The sequence below is a fragment of the Meles meles genome, chromosome 14 (assembly GCF_922984935.1).
Source record: "Meles meles chromosome 14, mMelMel3.1 paternal haplotype, whole genome shotgun sequence".
Classification (NCBI taxonomy): domain Eukaryota; kingdom Metazoa; phylum Chordata; class Mammalia; order Carnivora; family Mustelidae; genus Meles; species Meles meles.
Genome location: NC_060079.1, coordinates 55,666,661 through 55,687,657, shown reverse-complemented (window position 1 = coordinate 55,687,657; position 20,997 = coordinate 55,666,661). Strand labels below are relative to the sequence as shown.

The window sequence follows — 20,997 nt, the reverse complement described above, 5'->3', positions numbered from 1 at the left end:
GGCATCACTGGGCTTAAAATCACCCTGTATTTTAAAACTTAGTATTATGTAATTCCTCTCTTCCCCCCAAATGCCACACCTCTTTCAGGACTTCTTCCCTGAATCCTGTTAGGAACTTTCTTTACAACATCAGAATTCCCAGAGAATGCTGATGCTTTTCTCATGATCCCACAGCTGATCTTGTGTTGTGATTTCTTCTGCGTCTGTACTATACAACTTTGGGAGCCATAAAAAATCCCAAACTACTGCTTTCATATCACATAGATATGAAAGCCTCCTCTATGAATCTTCCTTTCACTCATGAGTTCCCTTGCCCTCTTCTCCTTCTCAGTGGTGGGCCTTGTGCAGTAGCTTTAGGAAAGTCTTATGTGGGAGTGACTCCCTCCCCAGACTAACCTATCAAAGTGCCATTCAAATAGGGCTCAGAGTATGCAACTACACCCGCTGTGGTTATATCCTTTTTCTTGAATGGCACCCAAGTCCCTCACCTTCATTACAGTGACTACTGAAAAAGAAAAAGGAGATAGGTCAATGACAGTTTTGATGTTTAAGTGTGGTGACTGGATGTTTATATTATGGTGACACAGGAAAATAATTTTAGTTTTAAAAGTAGCATAGAATATTTCTCAAAAAGAGAATATATCATCATGTTTGGTTATGGGGATGAGATTCTTTAAGAAGAGCCTGGCACAGCAAAGAGAGAACTGAACTGCCCACATAAATAATTAATAGAAATTTGAAGGGTGGAGGGAAGAGGGGAGAGGAGAAGGAAGGGGTAAGCGGGGAGAAAAAGAAAGATGGAAGAAAGAAGGAGTGAGGGGCTGTTGAGCAAAATAGCAACAAGATCAGGCCTGCAGAGAAATCTCAGCCAAGAAGAAATAACCCCTAACAGGTGTGGCCAAAGAACTACCAAACAGGAATTTCTAACATTACATTTGACCTTGTTTGGGCTGGGCTTCTACAATGTATTGTTGGCACTTTTGCCATACCATGTCTTTACTGAAATCTTATGCAGGTGGTATGTGGACAAATCAAGGGGGGAAAGCTGCCATCTTCTATACCTGAGTGAGTATGAAGCAGAGAGGATAGAACAGACAGAGTGATATTTTGAAGAGAAGACAGATGAAAAACGTGGCCTCAAGAATGTAAGTGCCTCCAAATGGGGGGAAAGATAGGATTCTGAACAGAAAGGAACTTATATGCTAAGAGTGGGATATGGTGCATTTAGAACAGATTATGTGACCAGAACAGAGAGCAAAGGGGAATTATGAGGGATGGAAGCCAGGTAAGGGCAGTAATCAGTGCTAAAGATTTGGGTCTTTATTCTAAGAAAAATAAAAAGTCATATTTTTATTTAGGAGGGTGATATGTTCCAATTATCCTTTCATAAATATCGCTCGAGCAGCTGTGTAGAGAAGAGAGTAGGGGAGTGGGTCTCAGGATGGATGAGGGGAGAACACCTACGTAACTACTACTGTAGTCCAGAAAAGATATGATAGTAGAAATGGATGGAGGCATATGGATTCAAGAGGTATCATGCAGATAAACTGATAGGATTTACTAAATGGATTGGATATTGGTGATTAAAAGAAAAAAATGTAAAAAATAACTTTAAGTTTTCAAGGGTCAATGTGCTGAAAGATGGTATTATTAGTTGAGACAGAGCACCAGGTTAGTGTGGAAAATTAGGAATTTCATTCTGAACATGTGAGGTTTACAAGACTTTTGAGAAATATAAGGGAAGATGTTGAGCAAATAGTTAGCTGTCCAAAGTCACTCAGAAAAGAGGTGTGGAGTGGCTATAAGTGGAGTCAAGAGGTCAAACGTGGTCACTGAGGTCCTGGGCATGGATAACCTGTGGAGGGGCAGAATACAGAATGAGAAGAGGGGAGGAACTTTGGAGCTTTAGGAGCATGAACAATTAATGGCTGGTGTAGGATAATGAGGTGGCAAAAAGAATGGTTAGAGGAAAGAAACCCAGGAATATGTTTGGGGGGTGGAGTAGGGGGGTTTCTCAAAAGACAAGAAGAGAGATTTCCGAAAGGCATGATAGCCAATAATGCCCTTTGAAGGGTCAAGTAATCACAGGGACTGAAGTGTCAACAAGAATTTATCAGCAAGGTCATTTGTGACGTTGAGGAGAGCTGCTTCTATGAATTTATGGTGGTGGGAACCAGAGAATAAAGATGGCAAGTATCATCAACTTTTCTGAAAACTTTGGTTGCAGTGGAGAGATAAGGTGCCAGTTGAACTGAATTGTGTAATTTGGCTATTATTATTATTATAATTATTTTTAAGTAGGCTCCATGAGCAGCCGGTAACCCAAGGTGGGGCTTGAACTCAGGACTTGAACTCAGGATCAAGAGTCAGATGCTTAAACAGTTGAGCCACCCAGGAGCCCTTAGGCTATTCTTTTTTTTTTTTCTGAGAGAGAGAGAGAGAGTACTTGTGCATAGGGAGGAGGGAGGCAGAGGGAGAGCAAGAGTGAGAATGTTACGCAGGCTTCAAACTCAGTGCAGAGCTTACCCAAGGCTGGATCTCACAACTCTGAGATCATGACCCCAGCCAAAATCAAGAGTCTGACACCGTCAACTGAACCACCCAGACCCCCCAGGATATCAATTTCTAAGAAGCTGTTTTTTAAGATGAAAGGGGTTTGAATATAGAAGGGAGGGAAACCAGTGAAGCAAGGATTTGATCACAGAGGTAGGAGGAAAGACCGATGACAGTAACAAGGAACAGCAATTATAAAAGTTAAATCTTATGGATTCCTTTCTATGTCAAAGAGACCAATTTGGAGTGACATATTCTAGTTTCCTTCATGACAAATTACTATATGGCCTAGGGCCTAAAATATTTACTTTCCAACCTTTTATAAGAAAAGTTTGTCAATTCCTCCCCATACCCCCTGAAAGAATCTCCAGTGTTGGGGGCTCGGACCCATGTGCAGAGCCATAGGTGACCCTGTATGAAGACATCCACTAAAGACAATACGAGCACTTAGGACTTTGGATTTTATGAAATGGGTATTAGTTAGTGTCTTTTAAATCTTTAAGCTTTTAAGATTCACAGTACTCGTTCAGTTCCATATAGATTTACGTCGTCTGGCTGTGCCATCCCTAGGTTTGAATAGCTTTCATTTTATTACTGATAACTGTTTTCTCTTAGTGTCTCTTTCTTTGTTCCTGTATATTACGTATATCAAAGGTTGGTAAACTATTGTTCGAGGGTGAAAAAAAAAAAAGTTAAATCTTGATTCAGTCTTAATTAAAATGAAAAGAAATTTTAAGTTCTGGGGCATTTGATAAGAATATTTCAGAAGAAATAACCTTGTTGATGTAGGGGGTCATTCAAACATGATGCTAGATTTTTCCCTTCTCAGCAAGAAAAGGAAGAGGAGGTCAGAAAATATTTCCATCCCAATGACCAAGGAGCTGCCTTAGAAACCAAGAAAAGGTTTTATTTAAGTTTCAAACTTTAAATGCTATATGTCTTGTTATCATGAATCACAGCTTCTCTCCTTAACCTTGTTTTATTAAAAAAAAAAAAAAAGGCAAGAGGCTTTCAAAGATGTTTAACTCTTAACTCCAAAATTCTGTTTGATCACCCAGATCTCAACCTCCCATCATAAGACTAATGTATATCATACATAAAAGGATACCTGTTTTAAGAAATTGCTTTTTTTCTTTAGCTATAATATATGGTTATTTTAGAATTCTCATTTAATCTCTAGTTGAACTCACCAGCCTTGTGTTAATTGTACCCAGAATTAGATGTAGATATAGTTATAGGTATATATACAGAAAGATACAGAGTTGTAAACACAGTCCTATGTAGTCATAGGTATAAGTCTACATATACATGTAAATACAGATAAAGTTATGATAGCATGAGTTCCTCTGCTGGTAAAAGAGCCTGAGACACTTTGTAAAGCCACTTACATCATGCCTATAACAGATTTTAATCCAAACATGACGTCCACACAAGTTTTCAACCCAAACACAACTAAGTTTGACTTTCCCATATTCTCTAAGAAAGGAACAAGTGAGGGATGACGTGATCCGTGATGTCGAAGGCCATGGAGAGGTCAAGGGGGAGAAAAGTTGAAGAAAAGGACTCACTCCAACAATGGCTGGGAAGTCTCATGGTCATTTCGATTGTGCAGCACAGACAGGGGTGTATGAGAGAAAATGAAATCTCTGGGAATGCTCCGGTGATGGGAGAAAGGAAGGTTCACAAAATGAAGAAAGGAAGGAGAGCAAGAGTACCAGTAAGTAAGGGGAGATTCTCTTGCAGGAGACATGAGAATGGGAAAAGAGAGAAGGAGACCAATGTGTAAGTGAAAGATGAGGGAAATATGCTTAGCATCGAGCTATTAGCTAATATTAAAAAATCATAGTCCTCCATTTCGTTTTTTTGACCTATTTCATTTTCTTTGTGTTCTTCTGGGGACAAAGATATCTTTTTCAAGTCTTTGGTTCTTTTTATCATTTAATAATTGCTTCTATTTTTTTCAGCTTTCACTAAAAAGGCTCTTTTTCAGCCCTAGGAATGCACTGGCATTAAAGGTGAGAAACAGAAGCTGTACTCTGAGCTCTTCCAAAGAAAAGCACTTTAGAAATCAAAGGCATTGCTATATTGTTATTATTCGCTCCTTTCCCTGAAAGCCTGGTATGACATTAGCTTGGATCCTCAAAGAGGAGTCTTTCAGTTTAGCCATTATATTAATAATCTGTGCCTCTAAAAAAGGAAAGGATATCTAAACTGATCAACCTTCTCCAATAATCTTCTCTTTCCTTTAGTTTTGGTGCTATGGATCTGATCCAGGAACCAGAAATAGGAGCACTGTGACTCGTTTTATCTTCCATGTAAATTACATCCAGCAATGCTTAAATTGTAAGGGCATATAGCCAAGCACTACCAGTTCTGTGCAAACAGAGATCCACAACCTCAATGGGCATTGAAAGCATGAGCTATTAACTCATGAATAATCCTTCTGTATTCTTACACAGTTACACAACCAGTTGCTTATTATAATGACAATTTACATTAATATCGAAAAAATAAATAGAAGATGAACATAAGATTTTAGAAACAAGGAATAAATATTCCCAAGTACCTGTTATCATCTATCAAGGCAAAATTGGATGGATCTTAAAATACTCAGGAAACAACAGTAACTAGCAAAACTCCTAGTTATTATTTTCCCCACTCAGGTAGCTCCATGAAAGGTGTCACTCATAGAGACATACCTAAACACTGCCTGGGGGGAATGAAGGTTTTAAAATAGAAACATAATCCATACTTGGCAGTTCATATCATTGGAAGTCACCAATAGATGAAGAGGTTTAAAAAGAAAATATTTTAATAGAAGGGAGATACAATTCTAAGTTGTGATTATTCAACAAGTTTAATAATTATACATGTAAAATATATATATATATATATATATATATATGCAACACGTGTGAAAAAGTTTATTGACATCCTTATAGAACCAACCTAAATTGTAATAAAGGACACTGGTTTCCAAATATATCTATTATTTGGAAATAAAAGAGACATCAAAAGCCTACACAACAGATGACAATTTTAGGAAATAAAACAATCTACTGCTAAACAAGCATACTGTTTAATAACTCTTTTCCCAATGGTTGCATTGGGAAAATAAGTCCCACTGGAACTTGTTCACTAAATATATTCTGGGGGTTGAAGGCATAAAAACAATGTTGGATACTCTAAAGCAAAACCAAATCAGAGACTTATTTTTCTTTGTGTGTTAGAGATGGCATAGAATATAGGAGTTCTGCACATATGTCTGCTTCTCTGAAGATCAGAGGGTAGGCTCCATGTTTTGCTCTCTGATACATCCCAAGATATTAGAAAAATATCTGGCATACAATAATCACATATAAAATCAAATGCTTGTTGACATTCCCAGCATGGATTTTGTAGAACAAAGTACCCTCCATGTAGTCTATCATTTTAGTTATAATTATTGATCTCAACAACAAAAAAATAAAAGTAGAAAACACTCATTTATCTCTTAAAGTTTACAAAGAGCTTGCAACTCACATCCCCATCTAGTTGTCTGGGTTCATGGCTGCCTGGAAGCGGTTGATGTACCAGGAGCCCATAGTGGCACCCTGCCTGGCTGATTCATTCCATTCTCTCTTCTGCCACTTGTGGGTTGAACTGTGCACCCCAAAAATTCATATGTTGAAGCCTTAACCTACACGGCCTCAGATGTGACCCTACTTGGAAAGAGGGTCATTACAGATGTAATTAGATATGTTAGAGGATGATAGGCTGCATATCCAATATGACTGGTGTCTTCTTAAGAAGAGCAAATGTGGAAACAGACACACACTCAGGGAGAACATCATGTCAAGATGAAGGGAGAGATCTGGATGATGCTTATACAGACTGAGGGATGCCAAAGGGTGACTGGAAACCACGAGAAATCAGCAGAAAGTATGAAACAGATTCTCCTTCCCAGCCCTCAGACGGAACAAACCCTGCCAACACCTTGATCTTGGACTTCTAGCCTTTGAAACTGTGAGAAACATTTTTGTTAACCAACCCCCCCCCCTTCCCAGTTTACAGGATTTTGTTATGGCAGCCCTTAGTAAACTCATACAACCACTGACTCCTCACACCTCGTCAGATTTCCTACCAGATTTCAGGCACTGGAAGCCTGACCTCACGCCCACCCAGCACTGTCTTATTCAGTGGTCAGAATTTACAAGATCTCTTCCAATTTATTCCAAGCTCCCACAATTATACACTGTCAATACCCAAGGCATTCTTCCATTAAGTTGCATAGCAATTACATCTGACACCTTTCCCTTACCTTCTGGTTGTTCCCGTGCTTGGGGTGGAACTGTAACCTGGAGGAGGAGGCGGAAACCAGGACTGTCTGTTAGGAAACAACATCAGTTATAAATGTGGTGCTTGAAGACCAGATCTCATCCACATGTCCACCAGGAAAAGCTGAAAATAATTTGACACTTAAAAGGCACTGAGATGACTTTTCTAGAGGTCTTGGAAAGAAAATGAAAACTTTTTCATAAACTTAAAAGGAAATGACTATACTACAATATAGGCTCTCCACTCCCCAAGTAAGCTCCTTTCCCCATTCTCTTGACACCAAAACGCGGAGGTTTCCTTAAAGAGAAATATGAAGAGAATCTGGGAAATAATATTTGTTAAATGAGCTAGTGGGTTCATGGGTGTTTATCATCAATATACCTCTTTTTCAATTTTCTCATATCTGAAATATTTTATAATCAAGACCAGTCATATGCTCTATTCTACAGAGTTTTTAAAAAGCTGTGTGATTAAAAAAAAACCCTAAAAGTAAGAGTATTGAAAACATAAGTGAACACCCCACTAATGCTAACCTCAATTATGTATACATATGTATGTACCTATATGCATATATACAATCACATATATATCCAATTAGAAAGATGTCTTCACATTACTGGGACTTAATTTTAATTGATAGAGATAGCTTAGGGCTCTGTCAGAAAGATTTAGATATGGATCAAAAATGAAGATATGGGGGCGCCTGGGTGGCTCAGTGGGTTAAAGCCTCTGCCTTCAGCTCAAGTAATGATCCCACGGTCCTGGGATCGAGCCCCACATTGGGCTCTCTGCTCCACAGGAGCCTGCTTTCTCCTCTCTCTCTCTCTCTCTCTGCCTGCCTCTCTGCCTACTTGTGATCTCTGTCAAATAAATAAATAAAATCTTTAAAAAAAATAAAAATAAAAATAAAAAATGAAGATATCTAGAAGAGAGTGACATGTCAGAGGAAAGCCCAGAGAGGGAAAGGCTAGGATAAGGAGGACAGGAGATCTGGCTTTAAATTCTTGAAGCAGGTCTGTTCTCTGCGGCACCATAGGTGCCTAAGAAGAGATGGGCATAAATCAAAGTAGATTTCAACTCAATGTAAGTTGTCAGTGCTACTCACAAGAGCTAGTCCAATATATATCACAAAAGTAGAGTCTTGTTGCTGGCTTCAGTGATCCTGATTTATGCCTAATCTGTCAGAGGAAAGATTCTTGCAGTGGATAGGAGATGTGAAATCTGGGCCCAAGTGAGAAAGGTGATCACATTTCCTGAGATGTCACAGACACAGCCGGAATTCTGACTGCGGGAGTGTTTTGGCAATCAGCCAGTCATTCAACAAACATTGGCACCTACCCAAACTAGGCACAGTTCTAGGTGCAGGCAAAGAAAACATAAAAACATTTTAAAAACACTGAGGTTTGTGAATGCTTGTTTCCCTTCTAATCATGATTCACGAGCACTGTGTTCTCTCCAACAAGCAAAAATTGCTTTGAACATCACATTCTGTCTCATGAAGAATATTCTGCCACCACTGGTCTAGCTGCTTCTCTGTGCCTACTGCATAAATAGAAGTCTCAAGTCGGGGCTTTTGACTCTGTACTTGGAAGTAGGGTCAACCTAATCTACAGAGCAGAGGAGACCCCAGTGATGCAGGCAGATTTCAGGAGCATGGCAATATTTGGCCATCCCACAGTCATAATTATTTCAGGGTAAAGCATTCCCCACAGTAGGACTCTACTGAAGGTGTTACCTGAAGTAGCTTATCCTTTGCTGAACTCTGTTGTCAAAAGCATTACCTAGATATTCAAGACCCCAAGGGACCTGGAGAAAAGACTGCATATTTGTTTGTTTGTTTAAGATCATATTTATTCTTTTATTTAGAGTGTGAGCAGGGGGAGGGGCAGAAGGAGAGGGAGAGAGAATCCATAAACAGACTCTACAATGAGCGAGCCCAGAGCTCCCACCTGGGTTGGATCTCACAACCCTGAGACCATGACCTGAGCCAAAATCAAGAGTCAGACACTTAACTGTCAGACACTTAGCCCACTGAGCCACCCAGGTACCCCAAGACTGCGTGTTTGAAACAGAAAAGAGGAGGAAAAGGAACAAAGTTCGAGGACAGCAGAATCCAGTGGAACTGGATCCCTGGAAAGGGAGGAGGGAACAGGGACGAGAGACCAACTTCTGAATGCCGCAGGGCATCTGGATGGATGGTTTGGTTCAGAAATTAGTAAAGGACAATCCTGTCCAGAACATCAGCAAGAAACAGATGCAACCAGCCCATCGTACCTCTTTTTCTTTACAAGAGCTGTCACAGCGGTGGGAGCCGGGGTGCTGGTAGAGGTGGCACAGAACGAAACTCTGGGTTGCCTGTTCAGTCACAGCCACACATCACACGCTTGAAACTTGGATGCTGTCCCACCTTTGAAAGGTCTTATCATCTACTCATATTCCCACCTTCTCTTTACCCACCATAAAATGTTTCAAAGGACAAAAGAAGAACATAAAACAAGTCCGTCCTTAGTTTAGCCATTTTATAAATCGTCCGGCCTTCCTCTAGGTAACCAGAACTGAAGAAACTGAATGAAACCGTTCACTATATGACATTGTGTGTCTGAAATCCAGAACAATGAATTCTGATATGCTCCAGATTCATATTATATATAAATAAAATCCTGTATATACTGTGATTAACAGAATTATATTGCATCTCTTTTGCAATTAATAGCATTAAATGGTTTAAAACAACATTTAAAAATCACACCATTTTGGACGCCTGGGTGGCTCAGTTGGTTAAGCCGCTGTCTTCGGCTCAGGTCATGATCCCAGAGTCCTGGGATCGAGTTCCGCATCGGGCTCCTTGCTCGGCAGGGAGCCTGCTTCTCTCACGGCCTCTGCCTGCCTCTCTGCCTGCTTGTGTGTACTCTCTCTATCTATCTCTGGCAAATAAATAAAATCTTTAAAAAAATAAAATAAAATAAATAAAAATCACACCATTTTAAATCTCTATTTAGCATTTATTAATACACATAGACTTTAAAAAAAAAAAAAAAGGAAGTAACCCAGGTCTGTTTCAATGACTGAGAGGTGTGATCCAAGGTGAAAATTACTTTATTTGTAAATAAAAATTTAAAAGCCAATTCTGTTTTCAAAAATCCACCTAATTTGGCTGTTTATAATCACCAGCAGTACATTTCTGAGAAAATGTACTTCACTTAAATCGATTGCTAACAAACATATGATTTCATGACTCACTTGAATTGTAATGTGATGGGTGTTTTGAAAGACAAGGGAAATGTAGGGGAAGAAAGTTAATGGCCATAAGAACAGGGAAAAATAAAGATCTGTGGGAGAAAAATATTAAAGAACAAATGAGTGATGGGCATTAAGGAGAGCATTTGTTACAATGAGCACTGGGTGTTGTATGTAAGTGACAAATCACTAAATTCTACTCCTGAAACCAATATTACACTGTATCCTAACTAACTAGAAGTTAAATAAAAATTTGGAGCAAGAAAAAAATAAATAAAAAGAAAAAAGGGGAAAAATAAGACAAGAAAAAAAGAAAAGAAGAAAAGAATGACTTAGGATGAGAGGTTTGGTTAAAACAGAGGTTGGGGGGCGCCTGGGTGGCTCAGTGGTTTAAGCCGCTGCCTTCAGCTCAGGTCATGATCTCAGGGTCCTGGGATCGAGTCCCACATCGGGCTCTCTGCTCGGCAGGGAGCCTGCTTCCCTCTCACTCTCTCTGCCTGCCTCTCCGCCTACTTATGATCTCTCTCTGTCAAATAAATAAATAAAATCTTAAAAAAAAAAAAATTAAAAAAAAAAAAACAGAGGTTGGTACGGGGGAGATAGGTAGGGAGAGGGTGGTGGGGTTATGGACATTGGGGAGGGTATGTGCTATGGTAAGTGCTGTGAAGTGTGTAAACCTGGCAATTCATAGACCTGAACCCCTGGGGCTAATAATACATTATATGTTTGTAAAAAAATTTTTTAATTATATATTAAAAAGAAACAGAGGTTGGTAAACTTTTTCTGTTAAAATCCAGATGGTATGGGGCACCTGGGTGGCTCAGTGAGTTAAAGCCTCTGCTTTTGGCTCGGGTCATGGTCCCAGGTCCTGGGATCGAGCCCTGCATTGGGCTCTCTGCTCGGTGGGGAATCTGCTTCCTCCTCTCTGCCTGCCTCTCTGACTACTTGTGATCTCTGTCTGTCAAATAAATAAATAAAATCTTTGAAAAAAAACCCAGATGGTAAATATTTAAAGGTTCATGAACCATTTTCTTATTTCTACTAAACTCTGCTTAAGCAACAGGAATGTGGCTTTATTATAATGAAACTTTGACCTGAGGGACATATACCCTGGTTTGTCTTCAATGCATACAAAGAAATACACTTTATTCTTAAAATGTAACTTCCATCAGAAAAATACATACGTCTTTGCTGCTTCTGGCGATCTAAACGTGGACAAGTTTCTGGGGAAAAATACAAGAAAGGCAAAAGTTTGAGCAGCAATGAAGAATGAATACTTGCATCAATTTGCAATTGTCCATGAATTTAGAGTTTCTATTTAAAGGGAGACATTATTTGAGAGAAAGAGAAAGAAAAGCATCACTATTTGAATAAATTTGTAAGGTGATTTCATGATCTTTTTGTCTTGTACTAGATTCTAAAGGAAATCATTTTATTTCAGAAAATCCAGTATCATTTAAGCCCAATGTTTTTATTTATTGAGTTCAGTAGTTTTCTTTAGCAAAAAGAACATAAAATTGGCATTTACATTATTTCATACTCTTGCCACCAGGTTCATTTAAAACAAAAACATGAATGCGGTAAGAATGATGATCTGAAGCAATGAACTCTCTCAATATTTAAGCAAGGCAACAGGGGCGTCTGGGTGGCTCAGTTGGTTAAACATCTTTCTTCAGCTCAGGTCATGATTCCAGAGCCCTGGGATAGAGTCCTGCATTGGGCTAGTTGCTCAGCAGGGAACCTGCTTTCTATCTACCTGCTGCTCCCCCTGATTGAGCACTCTCTGACAAATAAGTGAATAAAATCTTTAAAAAAATTAAGCAAGGCAACAAACATTTTTTTCTCTAACCATGAAGAAGAATAAAGTTATATACTCCAGAATTTATATATTTAAAACTAGAGGATAATAATTTACAGAAAGATAATCAAGTAGGACAGAAGAATTGTAAGTAAATAAGTAATGCTTAGAAAATTATTGTATTTGGGTCTTTCCCAAAGTCAATAGATACCGGTACCTATTGGTTAGTCGGTTATCCAAGGTATTGGCCTTATATGTTTTAGTGGCATCATTTCTGTCTGAGATCCTTTATAAAGAAACAAGACACAAGTTTGGATGAACATTTAGATCATTAAAGTCCTTTCATATCTATGTCATGAATGAATAACTCCACAATAAAACCTTTTGTTGGTAAAGAGATTTGTTTTCGGGTGTTATATTTTGGAATATTTTTCCATTTAAAAAAAATCTACTTAAGACAAAATCTATTTACGAGGCTATTTTGATACACTTTGGAATTTTTAAGGTTTATGCTTTCTACTAGACTGTCTGATTCACGGAGCATTTAACCCACCATTCTATTTTCATTATTTAATAATACAGTTAACCCTTGAACCAAATGGATTTGAACTGCACAGGTTCACATACATGCAGATTTTTTCAACAAATACAGTATGATATTGTAAATGTATTTTCTCTTCTTTATGATTTTCTTAATAACATTTACTTTACTATAAGAATCCATTTATGTATAACATACACAATATGTATTAATCATCTGTTTATGTTATCAATAAGGCTTCCAGTCAATAGTGGGTTATAGTAGTTAAGTTTTGGGGAGTCAAAAATTATATGTCAATTTTCGATTGCATAAGGGTCAGAACCCCTAAACCCTGTATTGTCAACTGTATATCCAATCAATGATGGTACTTCCCAAGTCTGGAAAAGGTATCAATGAAAGACAAGTATTTTTTTTTTTTAGATATTTTGTGGCATAGACAATGCTATATGTCTGCCAAACTAATTTTCTTTTCCTTCTGAGCACACAGTAAGACCACATTTCCCACTGTTCATTGAAATTAACTTGGGACCATGTGGTTGAATTCTAGACTAAAGAATGTGGGCAGAAATGTTGTTTGCTGCTTCTAGATCCATCATAAAACCTCTTATGTAATCCTCCTTGTTCTTTCTTTCTCTTCCTACTCTGGTTTTGTTGTACATGGATTGAAGATGGCTGCATCAAAACATGAACTTGGGTCCCTGAGTCACTTCAGGGAGTTGATACATCCCCTATCTTCCAGCCTGGACCCTGAAGAGAGTGAACAGTAATCTTCTATTGTGCTAAACCACAATAGATTTGGGGGTAAGAGAAGGAACTTGTTAAAAGAGTTACTCTACCCTGGTGAATTAGTTTACTTTGACTAACACACTTAGCGAATAGCCTCTACTGGCCATCAAAGTTTTAATCCCTCAGATCTCAGGTCTCCTCAAGGAGGTCATATATGGAAAAGGTGATTTGTCCCTTGTGTCAGAAAAGACAAGTCAGGAATCCTGTGGTCTCCCTGCCAGTGGTGGGCTCTCATGACTGCAGAGCCTCCTTCTCTTCCGCCCCCCCACATCAGATAGGAAGGTTCTTCCTAAGACATAGGACTATCCCCTGGAGCATTCTGCAGGCTTGCACAACATGAGGATGTAGCAAAATTAGGCTCAGGAAAACAAAATGTCAGCAAAACTTTTCTGTTGATCCAATACTATGTGTCTACTATAACTTTCTCTAAACTGTCAATTTTATACTTTAGTACATGGCTTCACATAAACTATTCCTGGAAAGATGGGAACTAACTTTTCCTCACTCTAAAAATAATAATAATAATAATGTGGGAAAAAATGTGACTTAACTGTCATAAGTTTAAAATGATTTCAATTCCTGGGGCGCCTGGGTGGCTCAGTGGGTTGGGCCGCTGCCTTCGGCTCAGGTCATGGTCTCGGGGTCCTGGGATCGAGTCCCGCATCGGGCTCTCTGCTCAGCCGGGAGCCTGCTTCCCTCTCTCTCTCTCTCTGCCTGCCTCTCTATCTACTTGGGATCTGTCTCTGTCAAATAAATAAATAAAATATTAAAATAAAATAAAATAAAATGATTTCAATTCCTAATGTCATCTTGATATGTGTGACTAAAATATTGGGTAAATAACTCCAATATATTAAACTGTTATACATCAACTCCTAACAAGTTTTGTTTATAGCACATAATGCCACAAACTGATTAACTCTTGAATGCAAAAAGGGAGAGTTAAATCTTCCAGAACTTCATATTCTCAACAAACCATTCACAATCCAGGCATTAACTTGTACATGGTCCTAGAATTCATGTATAAAAAAACTCATGTCTAAAGTGATCATCAGGCCAAGGACTGTAACTGTATTCCTGGCACTAACTGCTACTGAGCCTCTGGGATGTTTATATTTAAAGGGCTCTGCAGTAAACCACTGTGAGTACTTTAAGAGGTCAGATGACCTTAAATTTTAAATCTTAAATGTTCCTTAGAAACTCTACTCATACTTTATAGCTGTCTATGAGACCCTAACATGAGTTAAAAATAATCCTAGGAAATTGCTACTCTGGTTCACTGAAAACAACAATCTGTCTAAAACAAACAGGACCTTAATATCAAACATTCCCAAGGTGTGTATCAAGGCAAGTTCTGATGTTAAAATTAAAGGAAGTTAATAAAAATTCTACAGTGTAAGCCTATGTGGGCAATACTGGATATAATAATAAAAACAGCCACCTACTCTTTGCTGTTTCTTGTATACATTTTCCTCTACTCTTTAAAATATCCTTACAAGGGAGGTGTAATTATTTTCATTTTATAGATGAGAAAATCGAGTCTCAGAGAAGGTGAGTGACTTTCTCTTGACCACGCGACTAAGAAGTAGGGTATCTCTGGAATAAAAGTCTTTCCAGGAGGGCCCAGTGTCATATATCTGATTCTGTAGTGGGATTGTTTTAACATTCCTGTATTAGGTCAAAATGTCCTCCTGCGCTATTCTTCAACCTGCACTATCTCTTCTATGCCACTAGGGGGATCAGTCTATGAGTAACAATGGAGAGAGCTCAAACACACCATTCCAATACATACGTGAATTTCTTATTACTTAGGGAGATTCTTTGTATTTCTCTTGAAAGTTAAGTTTCTGCCAACTTGTGATATGAAATAGGTTGTTTTGATAAGTGTCAATCTTGGAGACAGGAAATACTCAAATATAGCCATTTAGCAGTGTGATCAAAAGTACCAAAAGGAGGGGTGCCTGGGTGGCTCAGTGGGTTAAAGCCTCTGCCTTCGGCTCAGGTCATGATCCCAGGGTCTTGGAATCGAGCCCCGCGTTGGGCTCTCTACTCCACAGGGAGCCTGCTTCCTCCTCTCTCTCTGCCTGCCTCTCTGCCTAGTTGTGAGTTCTCTCTGTCAAATAAATAAATTAAAAAAAAAAAAAAAAAAGTACCAAAGGAAAAGTTACACTTCCATGACTGAACACTAGAGGGCACCACAACCTAGGTTATCCCAATAGTCACTAGCCCACCTTGAGGATTTGGACCCTATTGCATGCTGCATACATAAGTATTTACTCATATTCCTCTAGAACATCTCATGCTTTTACCTACATATATATATTTTTAAAGAGAATTCCAAATATAAAGTCAGTACTTATCTCAAATTCATTTAAAAATAAATGCATTATTATGGGCCACCATAGTGGATCATGCCACTCTTGATCTCGGGGTTGTGGGTTCAAGCCCCACATTGGGCAGAGATTACTTAAAAATAAAATCTTAAAAAAATAAAAATAAAATAAATGCATTACTGAAATACATACACACGTGTATACCAAATATATTTGGTCATCTTCCTCCTAAAATTACTTCCTATCTCGCATTTGGTGTGGCCAGCATTCATGAAAAGTGTGACTCCTGATAGGGCTTGGCTTTCTTTACTGATTCCTGAGTTCCTTCCCTCACATCTATTTCCACCCTTAGAAAGACATAGCATACTGCTGGGACTCAGGACTGCCTTGGAAATGAACTGACAAACATGTCACTAAACCTCTGTGTAAATACAGCAAGTCATCTCTGGCCTCATTTTCTAGGGTATAAAATGAAGGATTTGGGCCAGATTGGTGATTCTGAATTCTGGCTACACGATGGAATCACTTCATAAGCTTTAAAAATGCCCAAGTTCCACCTCAGATTAATTAAATCAGAATTTTGAGGGCAAGAGGTGATGGGGCCAAGTTATCGGCAAAGTTTAAATGCTCTCTTAGTAATTCTAATTTGCAGCTGAGGCTGAGAATGACTCATCTTGTTAGCCTGTGAGGTCTGGTCTAGTTCATTGTTAACGTTCCAGGGCTCTGTCTTGACTGGCCCAATGTAGACCTTCAGATACACAACTTACAAAGGCTTAGATCTCCCACATATTTACCTTTCTTGAGGCATAATTATCTCACTTTCAGATTCATTTCTAGAAAAAGCGTTTCTGTCTCCAATTAATGGTGCAACAGGACAGACCACAAGGCCAAGGTGAATGGACAGTTATTTTGACTCCTCTCTCCACTCAGTTCTGTAGAGATGAGATCTTTACAGATACTTCTATAAACTCGGGGGGTTTTTTTGTTGTTTTGTTTGTTTGTTTGTTTGTTTTGAGGCTATTACAAGAGAGAAATTAACTCCTTAGGAATACCAGTGTGGATTATCCTCTATTAAGGGAGACTGGCTTGAAAACCTATGAATGGTATAGAAGTATGTACATTTCCTACATGAATTAATGCCAGTAAATGCTGAATATAGAATATATTAGAGAAATTAGATAAATTTCAGCTTGTGTGCTTCAAATACAGCAGGTGGTATTTTTGTCTAGAATAGCAGCATATCTTTAGCTATGGGGAGTGACCTAAACTGTCAATAGCCTCAGGTGACCGTTGTCTAGACTTCAACTAAAAATTCTAATTTTGCACTTTATATATGCTTACTGAGTATCTCTACCAAATATAAGATAAAAATGTGATTTGTAGCATTTACACTCCTTCAGTCTAAATAGATATTTCTCAGGGAACCTGGGTGGCTCAGTCAATTAAGTGTCTAACTCTAGATTTTGGCTCAGGTCTTGATCTCAGTGTTGAGTTCAAGCCCTGCACCGGGTTTCTCAATTTTCTCCATAAAGATGAGCCTTTTTCCTCCGTGTAGGAAGGAACTAACAATAGGCACAGCAGGATTTTAAGAAAATAGCATGTTGAGTCAAGATTTTGTGAATTTTGATGATAATTCAATCCAAATAGCCCTTCTATCCTAGGGATAAGATATCATGGTTCAAAACTTACTTTGGGAAACATTTAAATACCTCATAGGTGATAAAAAATGGGATTTCATAGACATTTTGCATTCTGCTTTACATGGTTCAACAACACCTTACCTGTCTAAAGTATCATCAGATCTGTAGCGACTAATCGTAGCTTTTGGCTCATCTCTCTCATTTGCTTTCCTGTAGCAAAAAGCAATCACAGAAAGATCAAATAAATTACAAAAAAATTTTTAAAATCTATCATGCTTTTGGTAAAATTTTGGCCTATTTAGGTAGAAGATGTACATGTTGCAAAGGAAAGACAGATTCAGAGTATCTAAATCTTCCAAGGTTTTGACCTGGATAGAATAAATTACAAACCCAACTCCCCATGCTAATAAAGGAATTCTTCTCTAGGTCCAATTATTTCTAACTACAATGTAACATATTCAAAGTAGGGATAAGGAAAGGCAAAACAACACGACATGCAAAATGATTAATAACTAATATGTACTGTTAGCAATACTGTTGGCTTTTACATCATAAGAACTCAATCCCTTAAAAATCAGCTATGTTTTGTTTGCAGAATTCTAGTAGTACCTTAAGCCAGCTTAACAGGCTGAATACAAATACCTTTATTTAAAGTTCAGCACCGTGGACAGGGTTGGGGGGAAAAAACTTGCTGACTGAAGGAAGAAAGAAAGGAAAAGAAGGGAACAGGAAAAGCTAGAAAGACATGAAGAGAAGAGAGTGCAAGAAGAGAGAAAGGAGAGATGTAGAGGGAGGAGAGGAGAAGAAAGGGGGAGATGAGGAGAAGTAGGGAGAAGAGAGACAGTAGGCAAGGAGAAGTTGAGGAAGACAGGTAAGCAGAACAAAGGGGAGAGGAAAGAAGACAAGAAAAGAAGGGAAGAGAGGATAGGAAGTTCAATAGCAGGAATCAAGATCATCAAAGCAAATGGGAATATCTTGATCAGACTGATCAATCAACAAAAACAGGTTGTTTAATGCCTTATATAACTCTGTAATACAAGAAAAGCAAGCTCTTTGATGAATTATGCCATGATTTACTCTGTTTGCATTTCAAAGCATCATTTGAAGCAGACAGATCAAAGATACAGAATCTAGAAAAGCACTAAAACAGTACATGCACTTAGAATTTAATTTTTAACTTGATATAGTATATTTTTATTGAGCAAATATTTGAAGGTAAACAAATTACAATTTACTGTAGCTGATGACTACGAGGAAGCCAAGAGTAAAAAATTATGGACTTGACTGACACAGAACTAGAGAGACAAATTAGATATGTACACCCAAGGGCAGACAGTGGCCAGTGTCATAAAAGAAGTTCAGGGAAAGTGCAAGGAAGTTCTATGGCAAGAACATTTATTTCTAGGTAAGAGAAGCAAAGAGAGCTTCAGGGGTAAAGTGCAGTTTGAGCTGGGCCTTGGAGGATAAATAGCTGTGAACATTTTCAAACAGGAGCAGAGGGAACAGTGTCTGTTGATGCAAGAAAAAAGGAAAGAAAATTGCCTAATGAGATTCCCTAAGTTTTAAAGGAACCTCAGAGTGAAATCCTGGTCTAGCCCATCATTGTGTTGAAGGCGTGAATGCAAACAGGCACTGCGGGGCCATCTGACTCCCTTCGGTCAAACAGCCCCTTCTCAGACAGCATCACTTTATGTCTCATCAGCTGCCTTTATTCTTCCTCACGCTTATGGCCACACAGCACATTATATTGTTTATTTATTTTCAGTCTCTCCCTCCTCCACCTTCAGCTGGGATGCAGGTTCTATGGAAGCAGGGACTTTGTTTTATTCCCAGTCCTCAGGCCAGTGTCTGCTCACAGGAGGCCTCTCTCCGGGTATTTGTGCTGCCAGTCTTGTCTGACAGATTTCAACAATCAGGCAGAAGGACACAGCGGAAGTTCTTCATTCATGCCTACTGTAAAGCTGTTACCTAAGGTGAGGAGGATATATTGTTTATCTTTCCTTCCCTTTGGTCTTTTCAGTCTCTGCTCACGTGGAGCTTTTTGCACACATTGCTACTTCTGCTGGAAGCTCTTCTCTCTTGCTTCATGCCCACCAGCAGCACTTACCGACTCAGAAACCCCCCCTCATCCTTCAAACAGCAGTGCCAACACCAAAGACCACTTTCTGGGTGCCATCTCTGATTAATTCAGGCAGAGTTAGGCTCTCTCGTCTCTTCTCCCACGGCCCTGTCACACACTTCTACAATAGCACCTCCGTGGTAAATTCTAGTCTTGTAGTCTATGGATCCGTATTTTTCCAGCATATAAGGGCTCTCTAAGGTCAAGCGTGGTATTTTATGCATCTTTGTATTCCCAGTACCTACTGCTATGGCAGTACATAACAGATGCTCCAAAATGGGGTGACATGTCCACCAAAGTGGGTGGACCAAAGTGGCTATGTGAAAGGGCAGAAAAGGGCTAAGGGGGCATCCATTTGACCAAGTACAAGGAGAAAAGTCACCTTCACTACCCTTCTAGGAAACTGTGTTTTGAGACTCTATCTATGGGTTATGGGGAAAACATTCTGAGTTCACACACTTTTGTTACTAAAGATAGAAGTTCAATGTACTGTGTTAGCCAGTATATCTAGAGGGGAGTTGGCCAGTAAAACGGAGGGAGCAATTTTCACTGGTAGCTGGACTGAAATGATCAGACTCCCTTTGGTGAGATGAGACTATCTGAGAACAAGGCTGTAATCTTCAAAATCATGAAGACCAAGGAGAGGGCAAAGGTAGTCACAGAACAATGAGTCAGATGAACTAAGCCTGAGAACCAGAAAACCAAACAGATACTTTGTGTAGAGGGCTCTAAGCTTGGTACCCTTAGAACAGGTCAAAATTATGAAGAAGTTTAAACGGGTTTAGAAAAATACATAAATAAAAGTTTCTAAAATACTCGAGGTATCTACTTATAAAGTCCATGCCATGAAAGACAATCACACTCCTTTACTAAATACAGTTTGGTGACAGACAGACACAGGCTACTAGACTGAGTAAAACTTGTGTCTGAAAAATACTCAGGTTCTTCTGGTAGGTGTGGTTGCTTGCATGTGTGTGAGCATAAATGTGTTTTAACAAGAGTATTATCTATTTATTTTATCAATCTTAGATTATTCCCATTATTATGATTATGAGTCTTGTCTAAATTTTTCTACTAATTTTTCCACTCAGTATCATTTAATGATTTTCCACAAACCTGGGAGTTTCTCAAAAGAAGTATAAAGTTTACTTGCCCATAAAGCAAGTAAACTCTGGGACTGTTACTTCTGTATTTTAAAGTTCCTTTTCCTAAGATTCTGAGATAGCTTATCTGGTCCCATTTCTGTGGAAGCCCTTTCTTTTTCCCATCCAGAGGGCTAGCTCCATGGATTGGTTATTCTATACCTCCAAGCTGTGGTTCTGGAAGCATAGAGTTGGAGAAGCACAGACTTTGCTCTAATGATATCACAGAGGCTTCCAGAATGCCAGGGAAAGCCTGAGACTAGCCACAAATATTCAGCTTGTCTTGAACAAGTCTTCTCTCAAAACTATTGTCTTTGTGTTTCTGCGAATGATGTAACTTGTCTGAAACACCCACCTGTCCAAGGCATCATGAGAGTTATGTCGGTTGAGCACCACCCTACCATAATTTTCATCTCTGTAAAGAAAGAACAAAACTAAGTCACGTGGAGAGTTACCACAGTATTTGGTACGCATTAAATAAGGGAGACAGCAAAGAACTCACTATTTAGAGCAAGGTTAATTCATTTTATT

The 20,997-nt window shown here is 38.8% G+C and overlaps 1 protein-coding gene across 1 annotated transcript in view; it reads right to left on the bottom strand.

Moving 5' to 3' along the window:
- SCEL (sciellin) overlaps positions 1–20,997 on the bottom strand; it is a 323,090-nt gene that overhangs the window by 67,140 nt on the left and 234,953 nt on the right. The window contains exons 6-11 of the mRNA XM_045978345.1: positions 20,822–20,881; positions 17,347–17,415; positions 12,123–12,191; positions 11,292–11,330; positions 9,145–9,225; positions 6,854–6,919 (exon numbers count right to left, since the gene is read on the bottom strand). Coding sequence (XP_045834301.1) covers positions 6,854–6,919; positions 9,145–9,225; positions 11,292–11,330; positions 12,123–12,191; positions 17,347–17,415; positions 20,822–20,881 — 384 coding nt within the window. The remainder of the gene's footprint in view (positions 1–6,853; positions 6,920–9,144; positions 9,226–11,291; positions 11,331–12,122; positions 12,192–17,346; positions 17,416–20,821; positions 20,882–20,997) is intronic.